We start from the raw sequence: 18831 nt of genomic DNA, 5'->3' as shown, positions 1-18831 counted from the left end.
GGATATACACACTATTAAGACTAAAACAATAAGCAAGTGAATGGCACTTCGTTTTCTCACGCATCCTCCTCCAAGACAAAACTCCTCTCCTTCACAGCCTCCAATGACCCCCTTACCCCTTTCATCTACTTTCTCTTTTCCCCGGAACTGCTTTACCAATCCTCCAAGGCACACAACCTAGGGGACCTCTTTCACAATGGCCCTAATCTAAACCACTTTATTACTGCTGCTAGGATTAGCCTGCTTCATATCAGGGAAAATCCCCCTCTCCTCACCTACCACTCTGCCAAAACACTCTTGCCAACATGTCTACTCCGTCATGCACACTACTGCGCTGCCCTGCTCAATGGCCGCCTCCTCCTCACTTGACAAAACACTCGCTTTCACTATACACCCCCCCTAATCTACCCTGTTCTTTTCACACTCCCACCATTGCTCCATGCTCAGTCGCTCACGATGAAAAATCAATACCCTTCAAATTCCTACTTCTGTTTTTAAATCCATCTATGGCCTTGCCCCCGCCTTTCACCCGACTGAAAAAATGTCGCACTAGTCTCCTCAATGCAGTCTCTGCTCCAACACCCTCCACAATCCCTCGGTTTCCCGCCCACCCTGCCCATGTTCTTGCTTTGGCTCCCTCACTCTCCTTGCCCCCACCGCTGAAATGCTCTTGTCCCATGTCAAAAACACCATTAACAACTCATTTAGCTTTACACTGAAGCAAGCTTTGAAGGAGCACTTAATCCCCTGCCCAGTCACACTCCCACCATAACCATCCCGTCTCTAGACCCCATCACGTTATAGTTCTGGTACCTTCCCAGGTCTACTGTCTGTCATGTGTTCTGCCCCTGCTTTCCGTATCACGTGCTCACTGGCATCGCCTGGCCAGTCTCTCATTAACATTCCCGCTTTTGCAAGGCTCCTGCCACAGCTTTGCCATCAATAGGGCTGTTTCTTATGCACCGTTTCTGGCCACAATAGATTGATACATTGCCCTCTCAATAAATAAATACAAAGGCAGAATACTTGAAAGAAGGTTTTTCTCAAAAAAGGCCTTAATCTGAAGGATTGGGCCAAATGCCAGCAACAGTGTTTTTCTTGTAAGCATATTTTATGTATTTGGTATTTTGTAACACGTCCAATATAGGTAAAATGTTTCAGTGCATAAAGCAAAAATGAGGTGGGGGGAAAGGTAATGGTGGGAAAGCTTGAAGGGGCAATGTGTCACAGATTAGACACTTGCAACCAATAAGCAGGCTACGACCAGGTGCTTGACGTTTAAGATGTTTATTACAGATGCTATACACGGGTTGCTCTAGCTCCCTCTGCCACCTGAGATGGGTGTACCACACTCCTGTAACCCTCCTCAGAAGACCTTCAAAAGTGGAAACCTGCTCCGCTTAGCTATCCTCAACTCTGACTTTGCCATCAAACATTCCTCTGACATCTGCCACCTCCGTGAAGACCTTGACTTAGAGGTCCTCGCTCTCACCGAGATGTGGTTCACTGCTAGCTCTGTCACGAGTTTTGACACTCTCCTCCCTGACGGTTACAAGATCCTCTATAAGCCCAGGCCTAACCAGTCTGGGTGCGGAGTGGCCCTGACTTTTGCTGAGTGGGTACCTGCTATTATCATACCCACTCAGGCCTACTCCTCTTTCAAAAACCTCGTCTGCGTGGTGTTTCTCGTGTTCCCTCTCTGACCTTTGACACAATCTAAAGGCCCCCTGTCCAGGTCTCCCTCTTCCTCTCAGAGTGGGCTGACCTCACTTCTCTCCTGGCCTCCACCTCCAAGCTTCTGCTCCTTGGAGACTTCAATATTAATCTCAACTCCCATGATGCGTCCTCCGGACTGTCCCGCAACCTCTGTGACTCCCTTTCCCTCCCCATTCTTCCCTCCGGTCTGATGCACACAGCCGGACACACCATGGATGGGCTCATCTCTGCAGACATCCCCATCTCCAACCCTCTCATTACTCCTCTCTCCTGGTCTAATCATGCTCTCCTGTCCTCTCACCTGGACCTCCTGGGTCCCCCGGCTAAGCCCCGGCCTGCACTGCCAAACTCCTCCATCATTCGACCGATGAAGCGACTGTCCGTTGCTGCTTTTGCTGCCACCTTCACCACCACTCCCACCCCCTTCTCCTGCCACAGACTCTCACTCTGACAAAGTCCTTGCTAACCTTCAACTCTCAAGCTGAAACACTCTGGGCATCCTTGCCCCTGTCATGAGGATCCGCATGAAACCTGCCTACAAGCGCAACTCGTGGTATGACTCCGACCCGTACTCTCTGAAACGCAAGTGCAAGGCAGCTGAGTGGAAGTGGCAGGCTTCTAGCACATCCTCTGACAAACTGGCCTGCCGCTTGCTCCAAATGCAATACAGATTTTTCATCTGCTCAAAGAAGAGGACCTTTATCCAAGCCCGCACCTCTGGGGCCACTGACGCAGCAGCACTTTTCAAAATCTGCAAGGAACTCGCCAATCCTACTACAGTCACCTTTTCTCGCCTCCCTTCCTTGGCCCACTGCACTTCTCTGGCCTCTCATTTCATTACTAAAACTCAGGACATCCTGTCCTCTCTCTCCTCTACACCACACCCTTTTCCCTCACCCGCTCTCAGGCATCCCTTGGCCCTTCCCCCTCCCTCCTACTTTCCTCTTTCCTTCCCATTTCACCTAATGAGGTTTCTAGACAAGTCCGCTCTATGAAAGTCTCATGCAAACAGGTGCTCCCCTGCTCCTCGAGAACTATCAAGGACAACACTGTCTCCCTTGCTCCAGCCTTGGCTGATTTCTGCAATCGCTCCTTTGCCACTGAATCCTTCCCGTCACTTCTCAAGCACTCCCTTGTGCACCCTTTCCCCAAAAAGCCTTCTGCGACCCTTTCCATCTGGCTAACTACCGCCCCATCACCAGTACCCCTTCCTTGGCAAACACTTGGCGATCTCCCAGCTTATCCACCACACTGAATATGTTGGTTGTCTCCATGACCGCCAGCCTGGCTTCAGAGCTGCCAAAGGCACGGAAACTGCACTCCTGAACACCTGTGAAGACTTGCCCTCTAATCTCAATTCCAACTCTCCTTCCGTTCTCATCCTTCTTGACCTTTCCTCTGCCTTTGATACAGTCAATTAAGCCACCCTTATAAATCGGCTCTGCGATACCCTTGGCATCATGGACCTGACTTTGGAATGGTTGACCTTCTTCTCTGACTGACCTTACCAGGTTCAACTGGGCCCTTTCCTCTCCTCCATCTAGCTCTCCACATGCAGTGTCAGTCAGGGCTCTATCCTCTCACCTTGGCTTTTCAACATCCTTGCCCCTTTAGACCATCTGATCTCCACCTTCTCTCCCAACTTCCAGTGATATGCAGATGACACACATCTCTCCATCAAGCTTCCCTCCTCTGCCTCTTCTTCTCTCATTCATGACTGCCTGTCTGCTATTCAGGCATGGTGCACTGCTAATGATCTCTGCCTTAATGGCAGTAAAACAGAGATCCTTCTCATTGGGACCCCTGCTCCCTCCTTCGCTCCCACTCTCTGCCGCCCTCCATGGGCCCCGTCCCCTTGCCCTCCTGTGATGCAAGAAATCTTGGTGTCGTCTTCCACTCCTCTCTCTCCTTCTCTCTTCACATCACAGACCTTACCAAGAAGCCCCACTTTCAGCTGCACCCCATGGGAGGCATTCTCACTTTCCTCCCCTTTCCCCAGAAACTCAATGTCTCCAGAGCTCTGGTCCTCTCCAGGCTGGACTACTGCAACAGCCTCTTCCTCAATCTGCCTAGCTCCTCCCTTCGCCCCCTTCAACTAATCCAGAATAGGACTGCAAGACTTATCCTTGGCCTCAAGCGCAGGGACTGCATCTCTCCAGCCCTAAAATCAATCCACTGGCTCCCAGTTGCTGTGAGGATCAAGTTCAAGTCCATCGGCATCCTGCTATATCCAACTCCATCTCCCTTAATACCTTCTTGCTAGAGCCCTTCGGTCCTCTAGCACCAACTCTCTGCAGATCAGACGCTTTTCCAAGCATAGAGTGGGGGGTAAATCTCTCTCCGGAACGGCCTCCCTGCCCCTCTCAGACTTGAGCCGGATCTCCTTAAGTTCCGGAAGCTCCTCTAGACCTTCCCATTCTCTTCCTCCTTCTCTCGCCCCCTCCCCCGTTATTCCCCCTTCTGCCTCTTGACTGGCTGCCTGGTTCCTTCAGATTCCTACAGGGCACCCGGTCCCCCGCTTCCAGTCTACCCCTGCACTTGGTCTCCCCTCCCTCCAACCCCCCCTTCCTGCACTTGCCTTCTGGGCCCGACCCCCCCCATCCTGCACTTGCCTTCTGGGCCCCCTCTTCATGCACTATACTGGCTGGGCCTGCACCCCTGAGCCCTTCCGGCTCCTTACCTCGCCCTTAGCTCGTGGACCTTCCTTCCCCTGCACTCTCTGCATACCCCTGGCTCTGTCCACCTGGCCTCCCCTGGCACTTGCATTCTCACAGCCCCTTCCGCCCTGACCGGCACTCCTCCCCCCCCCCGCCCTCTCCCGTGAACTTCTTGTTACTGCACTTGCACAATCCAAATGTCACAAGGCCTAGTAGGACCGTTTTCATTTTGTCATCCTTGCCCGCCCTGGTCTTGTTGCACCTTGAAACACTTGTGTATAGGCACATTCAAAATACCCAATAAAATAAAATATAAACTGGCTCTTACCTAAAGATATCACAAAACAAAAAAGGGGATGTCTTGTCCCCTACAAAACATCACAAATGTCTCTTATGGCGGCTTTCTCAACCTCACAGAGAATGGTTAGGCTTTCGCTTTGCAGCTGTCACTGTTCCAGAGTCACAGACGTGTAACCTCACTCCTCCCTGCATGCACCAACATGCACCAAACCCGTCCTTTAGCTCCTTCCAGCCTAGGTGCAAGCTTTCTGGATTAAGACTAAGCCAGTGCTTGATGTTCTGCAGGACCCTCAGGGTTCTCTTCCTGACAGCATTGGGGTCGGCAACGAGATATTTAACTTAGTTCTGACTGAAGATTTGCTAGATTGAGAATGTGGGGGAATAATAGTCTAAAGGTAGTATCAATGCCAGAGCTGTGGTAAGTCAGAATCAGGAGGCGGACAAGAGGTCATGACTCTGAAGGTTCCTTTATTATAACAGAAAACAAGGTCTATCATTTGCTTACAGTTATGGAGATCTTTGCTCTAGTCTACATCAGATAGTAATAAAAAGAAGGTGCTTGTCAGGATGTCTTAAAATGAAAATCAGTCCTCTATCGTAGGCCTAGTCTAACCTAAGTCTGTCCCTATGACTAAAAAAACAGGCGTAACATAAATGCTATCGGAGCCAGTCTGTGAAAAGATTTCCTCTCATTCATATAGAATCTTAGCTGGTTTCTGACCTGCACCTAATTGTGTCTCTGATGTCTTTTCAGCTACACAGTTCAAAGTTCCTTCTGAAAACAATGTTTCTACTCAGCATTCTTACAAGCCATGTGCTTGTGTTTATAGCTCATTGTTTCAGCTTAGTACTTCTCTCCCAGTCTTGGATTTTGTTTCCTGGTGTTTCACCATAGGCTATGGTTATTCTCGCCCTCACGTAGGATATAATATTTCTTATCCATTTTTGGGTTGTAGTATTTCTCATCCCCTCTTGGGGCCTCTGGGCTTCTACCTCTGCTTGGGGTACTTTCACTCTCACCTCTCTCTTCCCCTGCATGGTCCTCTTTTTTGCTCTCATCCCGACTTGAGGTTCTTTCTCTTCCTTCTTGGCTTGGGGTTACTTCTCTCTTCCTCTGACTTGTAGATCTTTGTCTGCCTCCACAGCTTCAGGTTCTTTCCCTCTTTTTCTGGCTTTGGGGTTCTTTCCCTCTTCCCCCTGCATGGGCTCCTTGCATCTCACCCCTACTTGGGGCACTTCCTCTTCCTCCCCGGCATGTGGTCAATTCTTTCTTCCCTCTGCTTGGGGCTCTTTTGCTCTCACCCTGACTGGGGCCTGCGAAGGAGAAAGCAGCGTCATGCAATTCCAGGAGCTCCTCAGTTCTGTATGCCGTCTGCATAGGGCAGTCTCCAGACTCCCCCCCTCCAGTGCAATGTTCCTTCCTGGTGCTCAGTCCATGGGACTTCCTTCTCTCTCTCTCTCTCTCTCTCTCTCTCTCTCGGTTGCTTTCATAAGTCGTTTAAACTCCCGGCTGTAGCAAGATCAGGCAACCTCCTGTTTCTGTGAGTCAGACACCGTCATTCTCATTAAGGGGTCCAAAATCATAGCAACCATGTCTAAAGGAACTTGTATACTTTTGTCCTTTTTTGCTCCCATATAGCTAACAAACAAATGGGACTTTTCAGATAAGGGAGGATAAATAGAAACCATAATTGGGGACTTCTAGTCCTCCACGGGGTGGGTCTCCCCCAGTGAGATCCTGCTTGCTCTGTCCGCTAGAGGGGGGGAGGCTCACCTCCCTTATCCCAAGGGTGATGGCTCCCCCTTTGGAGAGAAGGGACAAATTCCCTGGATTCGTCACCGGGCCAAGAAGATATCCCGAATAAGACAGACTTGTTTGCACAGGTGGTGGGTTGCAGCATTTCCAAAAACTTGCAGCTGCTCTGAAGTCAAGAGTGCCACAAATCAGCATAACAGGAAAAGCATCTGGCGATCACTAGGTCGTTCTGCAAGCTTCTAAAATCCCTATATCAACAGCTTAACCTGTTGACCAGGAAACTAAGAGGACAAAGAACTTGTTTGGGTTTTCAAAAACAGAACAAACAAGTATCAACATTGCGCCATGAGACCCCCCGCCTCCCCCGGTGAATTGTGAAAGGATATAGTGCAGTCATAGAAGTTCACGCAATGTTCTCTGCAGACATCATCCGAGTGAGCACAAAGACCTGTAGGATATCGATTATGGGGGTGGGCTGTGCAGTGAAACAATGTCCGGGGCAGACAGTAAGTAGGCAATGTAAGGACCCCAGATGTCCGGGGGTCTTGCGTGAAGGGGTAAAGTCTTAATAAAGTCCAAGTCAGTATCCTGGCAGAGGGTTATGTCTTGTAGTCAGACTTGCTGGGAAGGGGGTGTCCTCGCCCCCATGACATTGCGACCCTTCTGCGCGCCAGCACCAGTAATAGTCCAGCCAGCCTCCGCACCGAGGACGGTAGGTTCTTAGACCCAGTAACGTGACCATAGGGTTGGGTTCGAGGACATTGCAGATGTCCTCTCCAGTACTAGGGTCCAAAATTGGTTTATGGATGGGCATTCCCAGGCGAGGTGGATGAAATCCGCCACCGGTGCGTTGCAACGTTCACATGACGCTAACATTGTCGGACGTTGTTTGTGGAGTTTCACTGGGGTGTGGTAAAGCTGGTGCAGGTAGTTGAAGTGTATCTGTTTGTAGCAAGTGTTCAGGGGCACCTTCTGGGTCTGTGCTAGGATGTAAACCCAGTCTTCGTCTGGGATTGTGACTCCCAAGGCCCTTTCCCATCTTGTTCTCGGGGCTGTTGGTAGGGGAGTTTTATCAGACAAGAGAGTCTTATAGATTGCAGAGACCAGCCTTCCCTCACCCGATATTGGATTACCCCATGTAGTAGTTGCCATGTGGGTGGTTGCAGCGGAAATGAGGGGAAGAATGATTGGAGTGTGTGGCGGAGACGGAAGTATAGGAAGGAATCTAAGGCAGTGTTGCCCCTCGGTCCCATGCAATTTGGGGTGTTAGGAAGACTCCCCCGACGAATAGGTTGTTTAATGTGCTGATCTGTAATTTATCGGCCCATTGGAGGTTTACCTTTTCCGCGGTCAGTGGAATACCTGGGATGAATGTTGCTGGGACAAGAGGGGAGAACCTGACCGGGACGTTAGACTTTTGCATGATTTTCTTCCAGACTGCATAGGTGGAAAGAACTACATTTAGCGTTGTGTGTGGTACCTGCATATGGCCTATGAGGGCTGCTCTGAGTAAGTTGGGGGCCACCAGGGCTCGCTCGATCTGGACATGGGGTCTGATAAAATGTGTGGTGTACCAGTAGCTGAGTAATTGGGCCTGGGCGGCCCAATAGTAGTGCTCTAGGTCAGGGAGCGATAGGCCTCCTTTTACAACTAGTTTGATAAGTGTCGTGTACGCCAATCCCGCGGGCTTGCCGGCCCAGATCAGTTCACAAATTAGGCTCCGCAGACGTTGCAGGAATCTTTCTGGCAGTAAAAGAGGGTTGTTCGTTAACAGATAAAGAATTTTGACCAGGATCACCATTTTTACAAGGGAGACGCGGCCCCACACTGTGAGCAGAGTTTCCACCTGATTATTTTGTCTCATAGTCCCTCCGTTGCCTTCTCGGAATTGTCATGGAAGAGGTCTTGGTGGGCCCTGGACATCATGATTCCCAGATATCTGACTTTCCAGTGTTCCCATCTGAACCCATAGTCGTCTACAAATTCTCTGGTATCAGGGGTTAGGGGGAATATGTCAGATTCAGCGTGGTTAATTTTTAAGCCTGAGAGGGTACCGAATTTGACAACTTCCTGCATGACTGGGTTTAGATTCTCTGCAGGGTCGCGGATGAAAAGGGCCATGTCGTCAGCATACAAGGAGATTATTAGTCTGTGGGGGCCGAGGGAGAGGTCTTTGTCTAGTTGATGGGACTGAAGGCCGGATGCTAGAGGCTCCAACACCTGAGCGAACAATAGGGACAACAGAGGGCATCCCTGTCTGGTCTCTCTTTGTAGTTCTATGCTTGCCGATTTTGTTCTCCCCAAAATGATGTTCGACAGGGGGTGATTATAAAGGAGGGAGACTAGTCTGAGGAAGTGGTCTCAAAGGCCCATCCGCTTCAGGACTGCGAAGAGGAAAGGCCACTCGACAGAGTCAAAGGCCTTTTCTGCATAGAGTAGAACTGCTACAGCCTGAGATGACGGATCCAGAGCCTCTATGACACCAAAGATTCGTCTGATACCAAATGTTGTACTGTGGCCAGGTATAAAGCCTGCTTGGTCACCGAGCACCAACCCGGGCATCAGAGGGAGCAGCCTAGCAGTGAGAACCTTTGAGAGTATCTTATTATCAAGATTGATTAGTGAAATTGGTCTGTACAAGGCACATTCCTGTGGGGGTTTTCCCGTTTTAGGGATGAGGATCACATTCGCCTCGGAGAGTCAGGGGAAGGGTTCCCTTTACTAGTGCTTCTTCAAAAACTTGTAATAGGATTGGTACTAGGAGTGGGGCAAATGCTTTATAAAATTCTCCTATTAACCCGTCGGGGCCGGGGGCTTTGGTGTTAGGCAGTTCTTTTATTGCCTGAAGGATCTCCTCTAGTATGATTGGTTTGTTCAGAGGTTCCCTTAGCTCATCGTTTACCCAGTAGAGCTCAATGTCCTCTAGGTAATGGAGGAGGGATTCTGGGCTGGTAGTATGTTTTGAACTAGTGTGTCCTGGTAGAAGGCGCAGAAGGATTCTGCTATTTCCTCTTCGGTGTATACTAGGGTGCCCTGCTAATCACTGACCTGATCTACTTGTGTTGGTTTTCTGTCTGCTGCTATCAACCTTGCAATGAGGGCCCTGGGTTTTTGGCCCTCTCCTTATTTGTGGATGCAATGACCTTGCGACAGGAATCTTGTTTCTCGTTCTGCAAGGGACCCAAACTTGTCTAGTTCCTTTTTGAGGGAGGCAAGGGAGCGAGGGTCATTTGAGACTGTGCATGCGCGTTCAAGCACCTTCACTTGCATTTCGCTGGCGGCGAGTTCTCATCTGATTAATTTCAATATCCCGTTTTCTTTAGTCATGCATACCCCTCTAATATAGCACTTCAGTGATTCCCAAAGGATTCCCACTGACGAGAACGAGCCCTGGTTGATCTCTAGGAAGGAGACAATCTCAGTACAGAGTTCATCGGCGAACACCTGGTCCTGCTGAGATCCTGGTTTGAATCTCCAGTGAGTTCTGCCCCTCCTGTTGTCTGTAGGGGTACATTCAAGAGTGACTGGGGAGTGGTCCGAAAGTGTTCTTGGGAAGATTTGGCACAGACCCCACTGGAGGTGGCTATGTTTTGACACCAGTAGGTAGTCGAGCCGTGAGCTTGTGTTGTGGACCCTAGAATGAAAAGTGTATTCTCGAGACTCCCAGTGACTGTGCCTCCATACATCCACTAGGTCGTAGGCTCTGCAGATTGTGAATTTGGAGGCTTGCTTTGTTAGGAAGGGCGGCAGGTGCATGTGATTTATCTCTTTGGGGATCTAATGTTGTGTTCAGGTGCCCACCCCATACGATTGTAGCTGATTCCCCTCCCTCTAAGTGTGTCATTACCCAGTCGAAATTGTTCGCCTGTCTGTGTTCGGCCCATAGGAGTTCACAAAGACAATTTCATTACCTTCCAGGATCCCCTGTAACAGGAGTGCTCTGCCTTCATTGTCTTTATCTGTCGATAGCAGCTTGAACTTTGATCTTTTATTTATTAGTATGGCCACCCCTCTGGCATAAGAGGAGTATGAAGAGAAGTATCTGTGACAGTCCCAGTCTTGACCCCAGCGGTTCTCGGAGGTCGGGAGAGGATGTGTCTCTTGGATAAAGGCTACATAAATTTTGTGCCTCTGGAGGTATTGGGATACCTTCCGTGCTTTAGTCAGGCTGTTGCCTCCCCTGATGTTCCAAGTTGCTAGCTTGAACGTGGTGTGTGGCAATTATACTTGCGTCAGATCTACATGCCTCTCTCAGTGGATTTAGCTGTCGGTGTAGCGTTCCCATGATGTCTGTGTGCAGATGACCTTCGTCTTGACTGACGTGGGTCAGGTTCACAAGATGACCGCGGGGTTGGTCAGTGGCGGGTGGATCCATAACTGGTGCATTTCCCAAACTGCTTCTGGTCCCTGGAGAGTCGTCCCACTTTCTGTGAGGAACGGTGCCAGGCATTTTCCCTTTCCACCCTCTCACGGGCAACCCCCAACCTGCCCGTCAAAGAAACCCTCCTCCCTAACCCGCTGATAAAAAGTGCTGAGCTTGGGGCGCTAGTGCCAATCCAAGGTCAGTAGCTCCCTTTAGATTCACGTTGTTGTACAGCCTAAGTGCGAGTCAGTGAATGATAAGTTATCAGTTGTATTCGGACGAGTTGCAGTGTCACAGTGAGTTTCTTCTGGCTCAATATCTCCTGGGTGGTCTTGGATTATTGTCAGAAGGTCTGCAGCCAAGCCCATCTAGGAAGGTATTTGCTTCCTCTGGTGAGTTGAAAAATTGGGTTTTCCCGTCGTGTTGGATGCGTTGCTTTGCTGGGAACAGCATTGAGTAGAGCATTTGGTTGTCTTGTAGTCGACGTTTTACTCCCATTAAAGGATCTCCGCAGAGCCTGGACCGCTGGTGAAAAATCAGGATAGAATTGAATGTCGCCATCAAATTGAAGTTCACCCTTGTCTCTGGCCAGACGTAGGATTGTGTCACGGTATTTAAAGTTAAGTAGTCTTGCAATGATCGGGCGTGGGGCGGCCCCCAGGACAGTTCGACTGGTCGGAACTCTATGGGCCCTTTCTACTACAAATAGCTGCGAGAGTGCAGGGGCTCTGAATAGTTCTTTGCATATATTCTCAACAAACTCCTCCATTTTCACCGGGATCTGCCTCTCTCTCACCCCCACCACCTTGATGTTATTGCGCCGTGATCGCCCTTCGAGGTCGTTTTTAGCAGTGACCGCTTTCATCTGGTTTTCCAGGGTCGTTACTCTGGCTGTTAGCGAAGCTGTGTTGTCGTCGAGATCGGAGAACCTCTGTTCCACCGAGTCAAGTCTGTCCCTGTGTTTGTCCAGGCGGTGTTGTAGCTGGTCGACTTTTGATGAGAGTGCATCGAGTTTGCAGTCTAAATTGCCTATGCCGGCTTTCAATTCAAGGAGGATCTCCAGAATATCCATGGCTTGGGATGGTTCTTCATCTTATTCCATCATGGACGCAGGGGATTCTGGTTGAGTACCTGACTTAGGGGTTCTAACCACGGCGTCTGGTTCAAAGTAACATTTTCTCTGGGATTTGTCGGATTTGCCCATTCTGAACCACTTATAGGTTGGTTGGGGGGCCCGGTCAATTGAGGCCTTTGGGGCATGAGAGTGGTCTTGAAAGCACGTCAAGGAGTTCGGCCGGTTAGTGAGGCCTGAGCTTGGGGATGGTGTTGGTGACAGTTGTCTTCTGTGGTCTTGGGTGTGTTCCTAGTGCACCGGTGTCGCTTTGGGTATAGTTAGGGTCTCTTGATTAGTTTAAGGTCTGTGTATAGCCAAAGCACTAGGGCCTACGTGCCAAAGCTGATGGTTGTCGGGGTCCCAGGGATCTGGAGGGCGGCTGCCGGGTGGCAATCCTGTTGTAGGGTGCAGCTCCAGAGGAGGTGAAGGGGGGCCGCTGCCGCACACTGTCGGTGGATTTTGGTGCTTATGGGCTGTCAACTGCTTGCACCGTGATTGTTGAGTCTAGTTATGGCAATCAGGTTTTAGCTGGTGGGAGAGTGCAGTTCACGGCGACTGGTGTCACTGTCCAGGGGTGGGTTTCGCTGTTATTTGGGGCCTGATTGGTAGAGCTTCGGTCGGTGGGTTGCCTGGATCGGTGCTGCCCTCTCAGGCAAGCTCTTTACAGTGAAGCCGCGAGTCGTGATAGTGGGCTGGTGCTTGATGTTGCTCTAGCCCGACTGGCCACTGTTATGCTGTGACTGTGGCTGGAGTTTGGTCCAAGTGGGCGTTCAAGGACAGAGATCCTTCAGTGAGTGACCTCTTTCTAGGAGAGTAAATGTGTCAGAAGTCCGTTGTTGAGGCACGAGGTCTATGCGGGTTGGGGGGCTCTGCCGCTGAGAGGGTAGTACCTCTAATGTTCGCTTCAATCCATGTGGCAGTCCTTGCCTGGTTGGGCTGCAGTCTGTGATGGAACCACTGTTGTATATTGCGGCTTCTACAGGTCGGTCTGATAAGTTTGTTGCGTGATCTTGGCAGCAGAGGTAGGTCTGTGAGGCAAATGGGATGCCAGGGATCGTAACGGGGCAGACATTTGTGCCGGTCGGGGTCCCCACGCCTGCATCGGCTGCATGGGCACGTCAGAGCTGTTCAGCGGAGTGTCTTGCTGCGGTTTGTGCCTTGGGGGAGACAAGGCCGAGGCAACCAGTGGCCGGGTGCGGGGCGTTTGTTGGTCTCAGTTACATTGCCGGTGGGGACACCCGTCTCCTCGACTGTCCGCGCTCTTGCAAGTCAACTTGGAGGGGTATCGTTGTGGAGGCCCAGCTGAGAGAGGGGCCAAGGGTCGTCGGTTTTCTGAGGAGCTGCGTGGTATGGTAGGCAGGGAGGAGGCAAGGGAGGGGGCCCGAGAGGGCCAGGGGTTAAACCGGCACCAAACGCCTGTTCCTACCTTGTCTACTGTCTGTTGACTCCTACTGGGCGCCTTCGCCGTGGGATGAGCCAGTCAGGGCGTGACTCCCGGTATGTGAAGGTGGCAGCGCTGATGGGATATGCTCTGCTGGGTGATGGCCCCTGCGTCCGTGGGCAGATTGGGTGTCCGTCCCGTTGGCCTGATCGTTCACTGCGTGTTGGTGGGTGATTGCGTCTGTTATGCCATCAGGATGGTGTTGTACCGCGGTTCTTGCTAAGCTGCGTGTGTTTGGCAGGCCTTGCTCAGGAAAGCCTCGGGGCTCTGTGGTCTCGGCCTCCTGTGTCTCAAGCCGTCCCTGTGTTAATGTCCCATGTGGGGGGGTGAGAGTGGGCACCCCGATCGGCCAGTTCCTCGCACCCGTATCTCCCGGTGCACTCCAGCGAGCCCACTCTCGTTATGTGCCTGGGAGGTCCTTCTGGGGAGCCTCTGCCCCCTCCGCTCCCATCTATAGCATCCTCGCGGGCGGCTGGTGCTCCTTAGCTTTTGATCCCCCGAGGCCAGGTCTTGTGTTGGTTATGTAATCGGGGGGTGCCTGTCGACTCTGCCGCTGGTGATGGTAGTGGCCAGTCTCACCGGGGTTCCCAGGCTCCAGGCGGGAGAATGGGGTCTGCAGCTCGGTGAGTGACTTCAGCGGTGTGCAGGATGTGATGCACAGTATGGGCCTGAGGAGCGGCGATGGTAAGTGCCCCCGTTCTCGGGCGGCGCTGGTCAGGATGGTTTCAGTCAGCCCCATGCCTTTCACCAACTACCTGGAGGGGGGGAGCCCGCTCTGCAGGGCCTCCGGTCACGGTCGCTCACAGCCGCCTCTCCCCCAGTGAGCAGTTTGTCTGGAGGCCGATGCAGGGCTGCAGTTGGCGGCAGGGCCCTTCCCCCGCCGGGCACTGCCACATTCGGTTCCCCGCCAGAGAAGCACCCAGCATCTCCGCAAATGATGCGCTACGAGTGTTAGGGCTTTAGGAGGCTGATTCTGTCCCGTGTCGGTCAGGTTTCACACTACAGGCTAGCGATTTTTCAGGATTTTAGGGAGTTCTGCCGCAGCTCACAGAGGAGCCGCCATCTTGGTTGGGCTCTCTAGCGCCCTCTCCAGAGTAGGACATTTTATCTTGAGGACAGTAGAAGCAGTAATCTTGTCATGGCGTCTTGCAGAAGGTGAATGGGAATATTTAAAGAACAAATGTTTTTTGCTGGACAGCTTCCACCCCAGCAACTATGCCAAGGACTTAATGCACTCAGCAGAGAACTGACTAGAAGCAACTGTCCAGTCAAACTGCATTCCTTGTTTTGTATTCTACTTGCATCAGCTTATTTCTAAAGAGGTTCTACTACACTCGAGCAAGGAGAATAATCAAACCCACTGCAGTGCTCAGGACCTCATCGGCCAAATCTGCTACTACTTGAGGGAAACTTGCTTTGTGTAATCCACTAGACCAGAATGTAACTTTGCGCAGCTGGACCAACGTCTGTCACCTACGTAGGAGGTGCCTCTCGGTGCCCCCAAGCCAGTCTCAGCCCCAGCGCTTTATCCTACTAAAGACTTATAAGTAGGGACAGACGATTTTTGAGTGGGATTATTATAATCACCCTTTCTTGAGGTTGAGAGTAAAATGTATCTAATTATACTCGCAGGTATTTTGCTTATTTACTGTAAATAAACGAAATATATGTGAGTATAATTTTGTTGGACTCATTTAAATACATTTTTGCTGCCACTGCCGTACAAGCTAAGTAACCTTCCCCTTGGTTCAGATGATGGAATAACTGTAAATAACTATCTTCATTAAATTGAAAGAGATGACAAAACCCAGCAGGAGCACCTGATTGTAGTATTTCCCACCCTCTCTCAACTTGGCATTCATAAACACTTGTGTACGAGCGCGGTACAAATAAAATATCAATAAGCCTCTTGCATTTTATACAACCTTGCCCTCCCACAGCCTTTGCTACTGCACCCCCAACCGTACCTACCCCCAGCTCCTAACCACACTAGGATCAATGTCTCCTCCCCACTGACAGAGTTCCCCGATACCTTCCCTGAGGTGCCCTTACCTTAGTAGCCAGAGCCATGCCTGCAACACAACGCCAATAAAAGATGCAGCTACCACAAGTTACACCAAACTAATTGCCCCAAGGCAAGTGCTCCACCCATTTGAGTCCATGCTTCAGAAAAATAACTTTAAACAAATATATACTTAGAAACAAAATCATTAAGAAGTATTCTGTAGAGTATTTTAATATGATCAGAGAATACCCAAACATACTTTAAGCTTTCAAAATATGTCTATTTACAGCTTGAGCACTTTTCTAAGTTTTAGATGTCATTTGAAGAGATGTGCCTGGGGAAACACTGCAGTCTACTTGGTTGTGAACATTTATGTGAAATGTTTTGTTTTCTACTAAAACATTTTGAAAGAAAATGTGCCTTTAGAGCCCTGTAACATGTTAACTCATCTATGGAAAAAGATTTAACTTGGTGAGATCAATTAAAGTGTCTGTTGGTTTATCACAATCGAGAGCTAAGTGAGGCATATTTTATCTACTTGCCCTCCTGGGCCGATGGGCTGCTTGCCCTTTACTTCTTCCATCCGCACCCTTTGTGGGGCATGCCCATTACAACCGTTTTACATCTAAATACCTTTTAATATAGGTTGGGAGGTTGGTTTAACCATCACCATTCTTAATGTTTCACATTTATATTTCAATACGAATAAACACTTTTTACATTTTATTTTAATTTGCTGTATTTTCACATTTTAGACCTATGATCAAGAGGCAGTGGAGTACTGTACATACAGTGCGATAGCCAGGGCAAACGAAGGTGGAGAATTATATTTAGTTGGTAAGACTGCTCAGCTAGTTAACACTCGTCTATCATATATGTATGCAGCCTGCAGTCACAGGATCGAATCCCAGTAAGGTTATGACATCTGGATAATAAGTATTCCAGTGCTTTGATGCAGGAAGAACCTGAAATAGAGCGACGCAATCATCTCATATTATTACATGAAGCTACAGAGCAGTGGAGGAAATCCGGTTCTGGGGAAGAAACAGGATTGGCCCTGAGAGGATCTTTCAATTAGTGACCCAGTTGGAGGTGATACCAAAATGTCTAAAACCAAGACATAAAAGTACAGACTAAAGAGCAGCTTACAACTAATAAAAATGTGTATGCTCTCATTTAAAAATAAGTAAAAACCAGCATATGTGGTAGGTCGCAGTCGGTTGGGGATGGATGGCCAAATTGTTTCTTAGCACAAAGCTTCTTACAGTAGATGACGTTACATCTCAATACCAGGCATGGGACTAGCTCACTTTAGCAAGCAATAGCAGGGTACCTCCAGTGCCACACGCCGAGACTCATTTCTCATTAACTGTAACTAACTTTTGAATTACCTTTGTAACTGAAAAGGGGTCAGAGGCAGGAAACCACTCTGAATGAACCCATTCATGTTTTCATACCATCCTATGATCATTTGCGTCCTTTTATGTACAAGCTGTACTCCTGATCTACTAGGACCCAAACAGTACATTTATCTAAGCTATATTTGGTTCTTAACAACTTCAGTGGAAAATGGAACATTTACAACTCACCTCTGTTTTCAGTCCGCGTCAATTTACTGGGGTAACTTTTGTTCAGCTGCACAAATGGCTCTGGAGGCGGAAAGTCCGACACAGAATGGAAGGAGAATCTGTTTTCCCAATCATCTGCAGAGAAAACACACACTTCTCTGTAAAATGACATGGATCAGCGTCACGCAGCATGTGGACAGGTCAGACACGGTAAACAGTGGATTTGTTTCCAGGTACTATGAAGCATGCATCTTTGAAACGTCTCACCTTCTGACAGTAAAGTGACATGAAATCATTGAAAAGGCATGCTCCTGGGTTCCACAAACCAGTCCAAATCATGCCCTACTTTTACAACTTGCAGAAAGTATCTGAATGTCCTTTAACACATCTAATGGGCTAGCCATGCAATGCCTTGTTCCCCATTCTCCAACATCATATTTCACAAGCCCCTAGACATAACCACTTAAGAGACCACCAGAGGATCTTAAAGCAGTGAGAATTGACTCTGATCATGTGGCGTTTTACCTGTTCATTAACATGGATTCATTCAAAGCATAAACGAAGCTCACATTTTGCTGGTCCTCATCAAAAAAGGAAAGCTTGATAATATTCCACCGGTTGCACTTCCTTCCAGCAGTGTGGGGCCTGGCCATGTGCAATGGCAGCGAAGCAAAAAGACCTTGCTTGGTTCACGTTTTGCAGCTAGACTGCACGCCGAGGCTGGTGGCTAGCAGGCCATGGTGAGGTAATGTAAGATACCACTTAAAGCAATGCAGTAGTAAATGCATCAAAGTTGCCCCACCAGAGGAATTTGCTTGAAGGGAAATCAATCTTCTGTTCAATTGAAAAAGTCACAGCAAAATGAATGCAAAGAATCAATCGGGAGCTCTGACCACAAACAATTTCAATCCAGAATCAATGAGGCTATTCTATGTGATTATTGTTATGTTGTTGCTCATGTTGTTCATGTAAATAGTTGTTAGTATTGCCATGATTCTTATGTAGATAGTTATCAGAGTATTCCACTCTGATGTACTATGACTCTGGGTGGAATGTTTATAAGCTTAGTGTTGTTGTGTAGAATGTTTGGGCTTGAAATGGGTTCTTGAGCAGTTGCTGTCCCAGCCTGGAGGAAGGAGGTGCTGGGGGTCTTTACCTGCTGTACTTCAAATAAAGCTCCATTTCTACTTGATGCTGGAGTCATCGTTCTTTCATTGGCGACGAGGATGGGATTGCCAATCTGCTCCGCATGTCTGGCGTGACATTGGGAGAAGCCGCTCCACCCAGCACGGTCGTCAATGCTGGGTGGTGCGGCTTCTCCTAATGGCACGTCGGCCGCTGCACATGCCAGACAGGCATAGCGGCTTGGCAATCCCATGTTGGATGCTGCTACGCACAATGGGGAGCAGCTAATAAGCTTCTCATGTGCCGGGCGTCTGATTACGTTTCCTTGTCGCCAATGAAAGAACAATGACTTCAGCATGAAGTAGAAATGGATGCAACGTCAGATTGTACTTAAAAAGAAGTGTGTGCATGTTTGTGAAAAATTAAGACCTGTGCCTTTGGCCTTCAGGGAGGATGTGAAGAGTGAATTACAACAATTGTTGAGCATGGGGATAATTGAAAGAGCGTGGGGCGTGGATTGGACGTCTGTTAATGATTGTGAAGAAACCATCTGGTGATCTGCGTCTATGTGTGGATTTACGAGACGTTAACAGGTCTGTACTGGTGGATAGACATCCATTGCCAAATATGGGCGAGATGCTGGGCATGGTGGGTCAGGGTATGTTTTTTTCGAAGCTTGATATGGTTTCAGCCTATCAGGTGGAGCTAGAGGAGAACTGTAGAAAGCTGACGGCCTTCATCACGCATGAAGGTGTCTTCCAGTTTAGGAGAATGCCATTTGGACTT

General features: G+C 49.4%; 1 protein-coding gene across 9 annotated transcripts in view; it reads right to left on the bottom strand.

Moving 5' to 3' along the window:
- The window catches only part of WIPF1 (WAS/WASL interacting protein family member 1), a 906211-nt gene that overhangs the window by 2987 nt on the left and 884393 nt on the right, over positions 1–18831 (bottom strand). For all 9 annotated transcript variants that reach the window (XM_069616149.1, XM_069616153.1, XM_069616147.1 and 6 more), the window contains one exon: positions 16942–17055. In XM_069616149.1, the coding sequence (XP_069472250.1) occupies positions 16942–17055 (114 nt within the window). The remainder of the gene's footprint in view (positions 1–16941; positions 17056–18831) is intronic.

Source organism: Ambystoma mexicanum, chromosome 9, assembly GCF_040938575.1.
Source record: "Ambystoma mexicanum isolate Mex_15411 chromosome 9, UKY_AmexF1_1, whole genome shotgun sequence".
Classification (NCBI taxonomy): domain Eukaryota; kingdom Metazoa; phylum Chordata; class Amphibia; order Caudata; family Ambystomatidae; genus Ambystoma; species Ambystoma mexicanum.
This window is presented reverse-complemented; position numbering and strand designations above follow the sequence as displayed.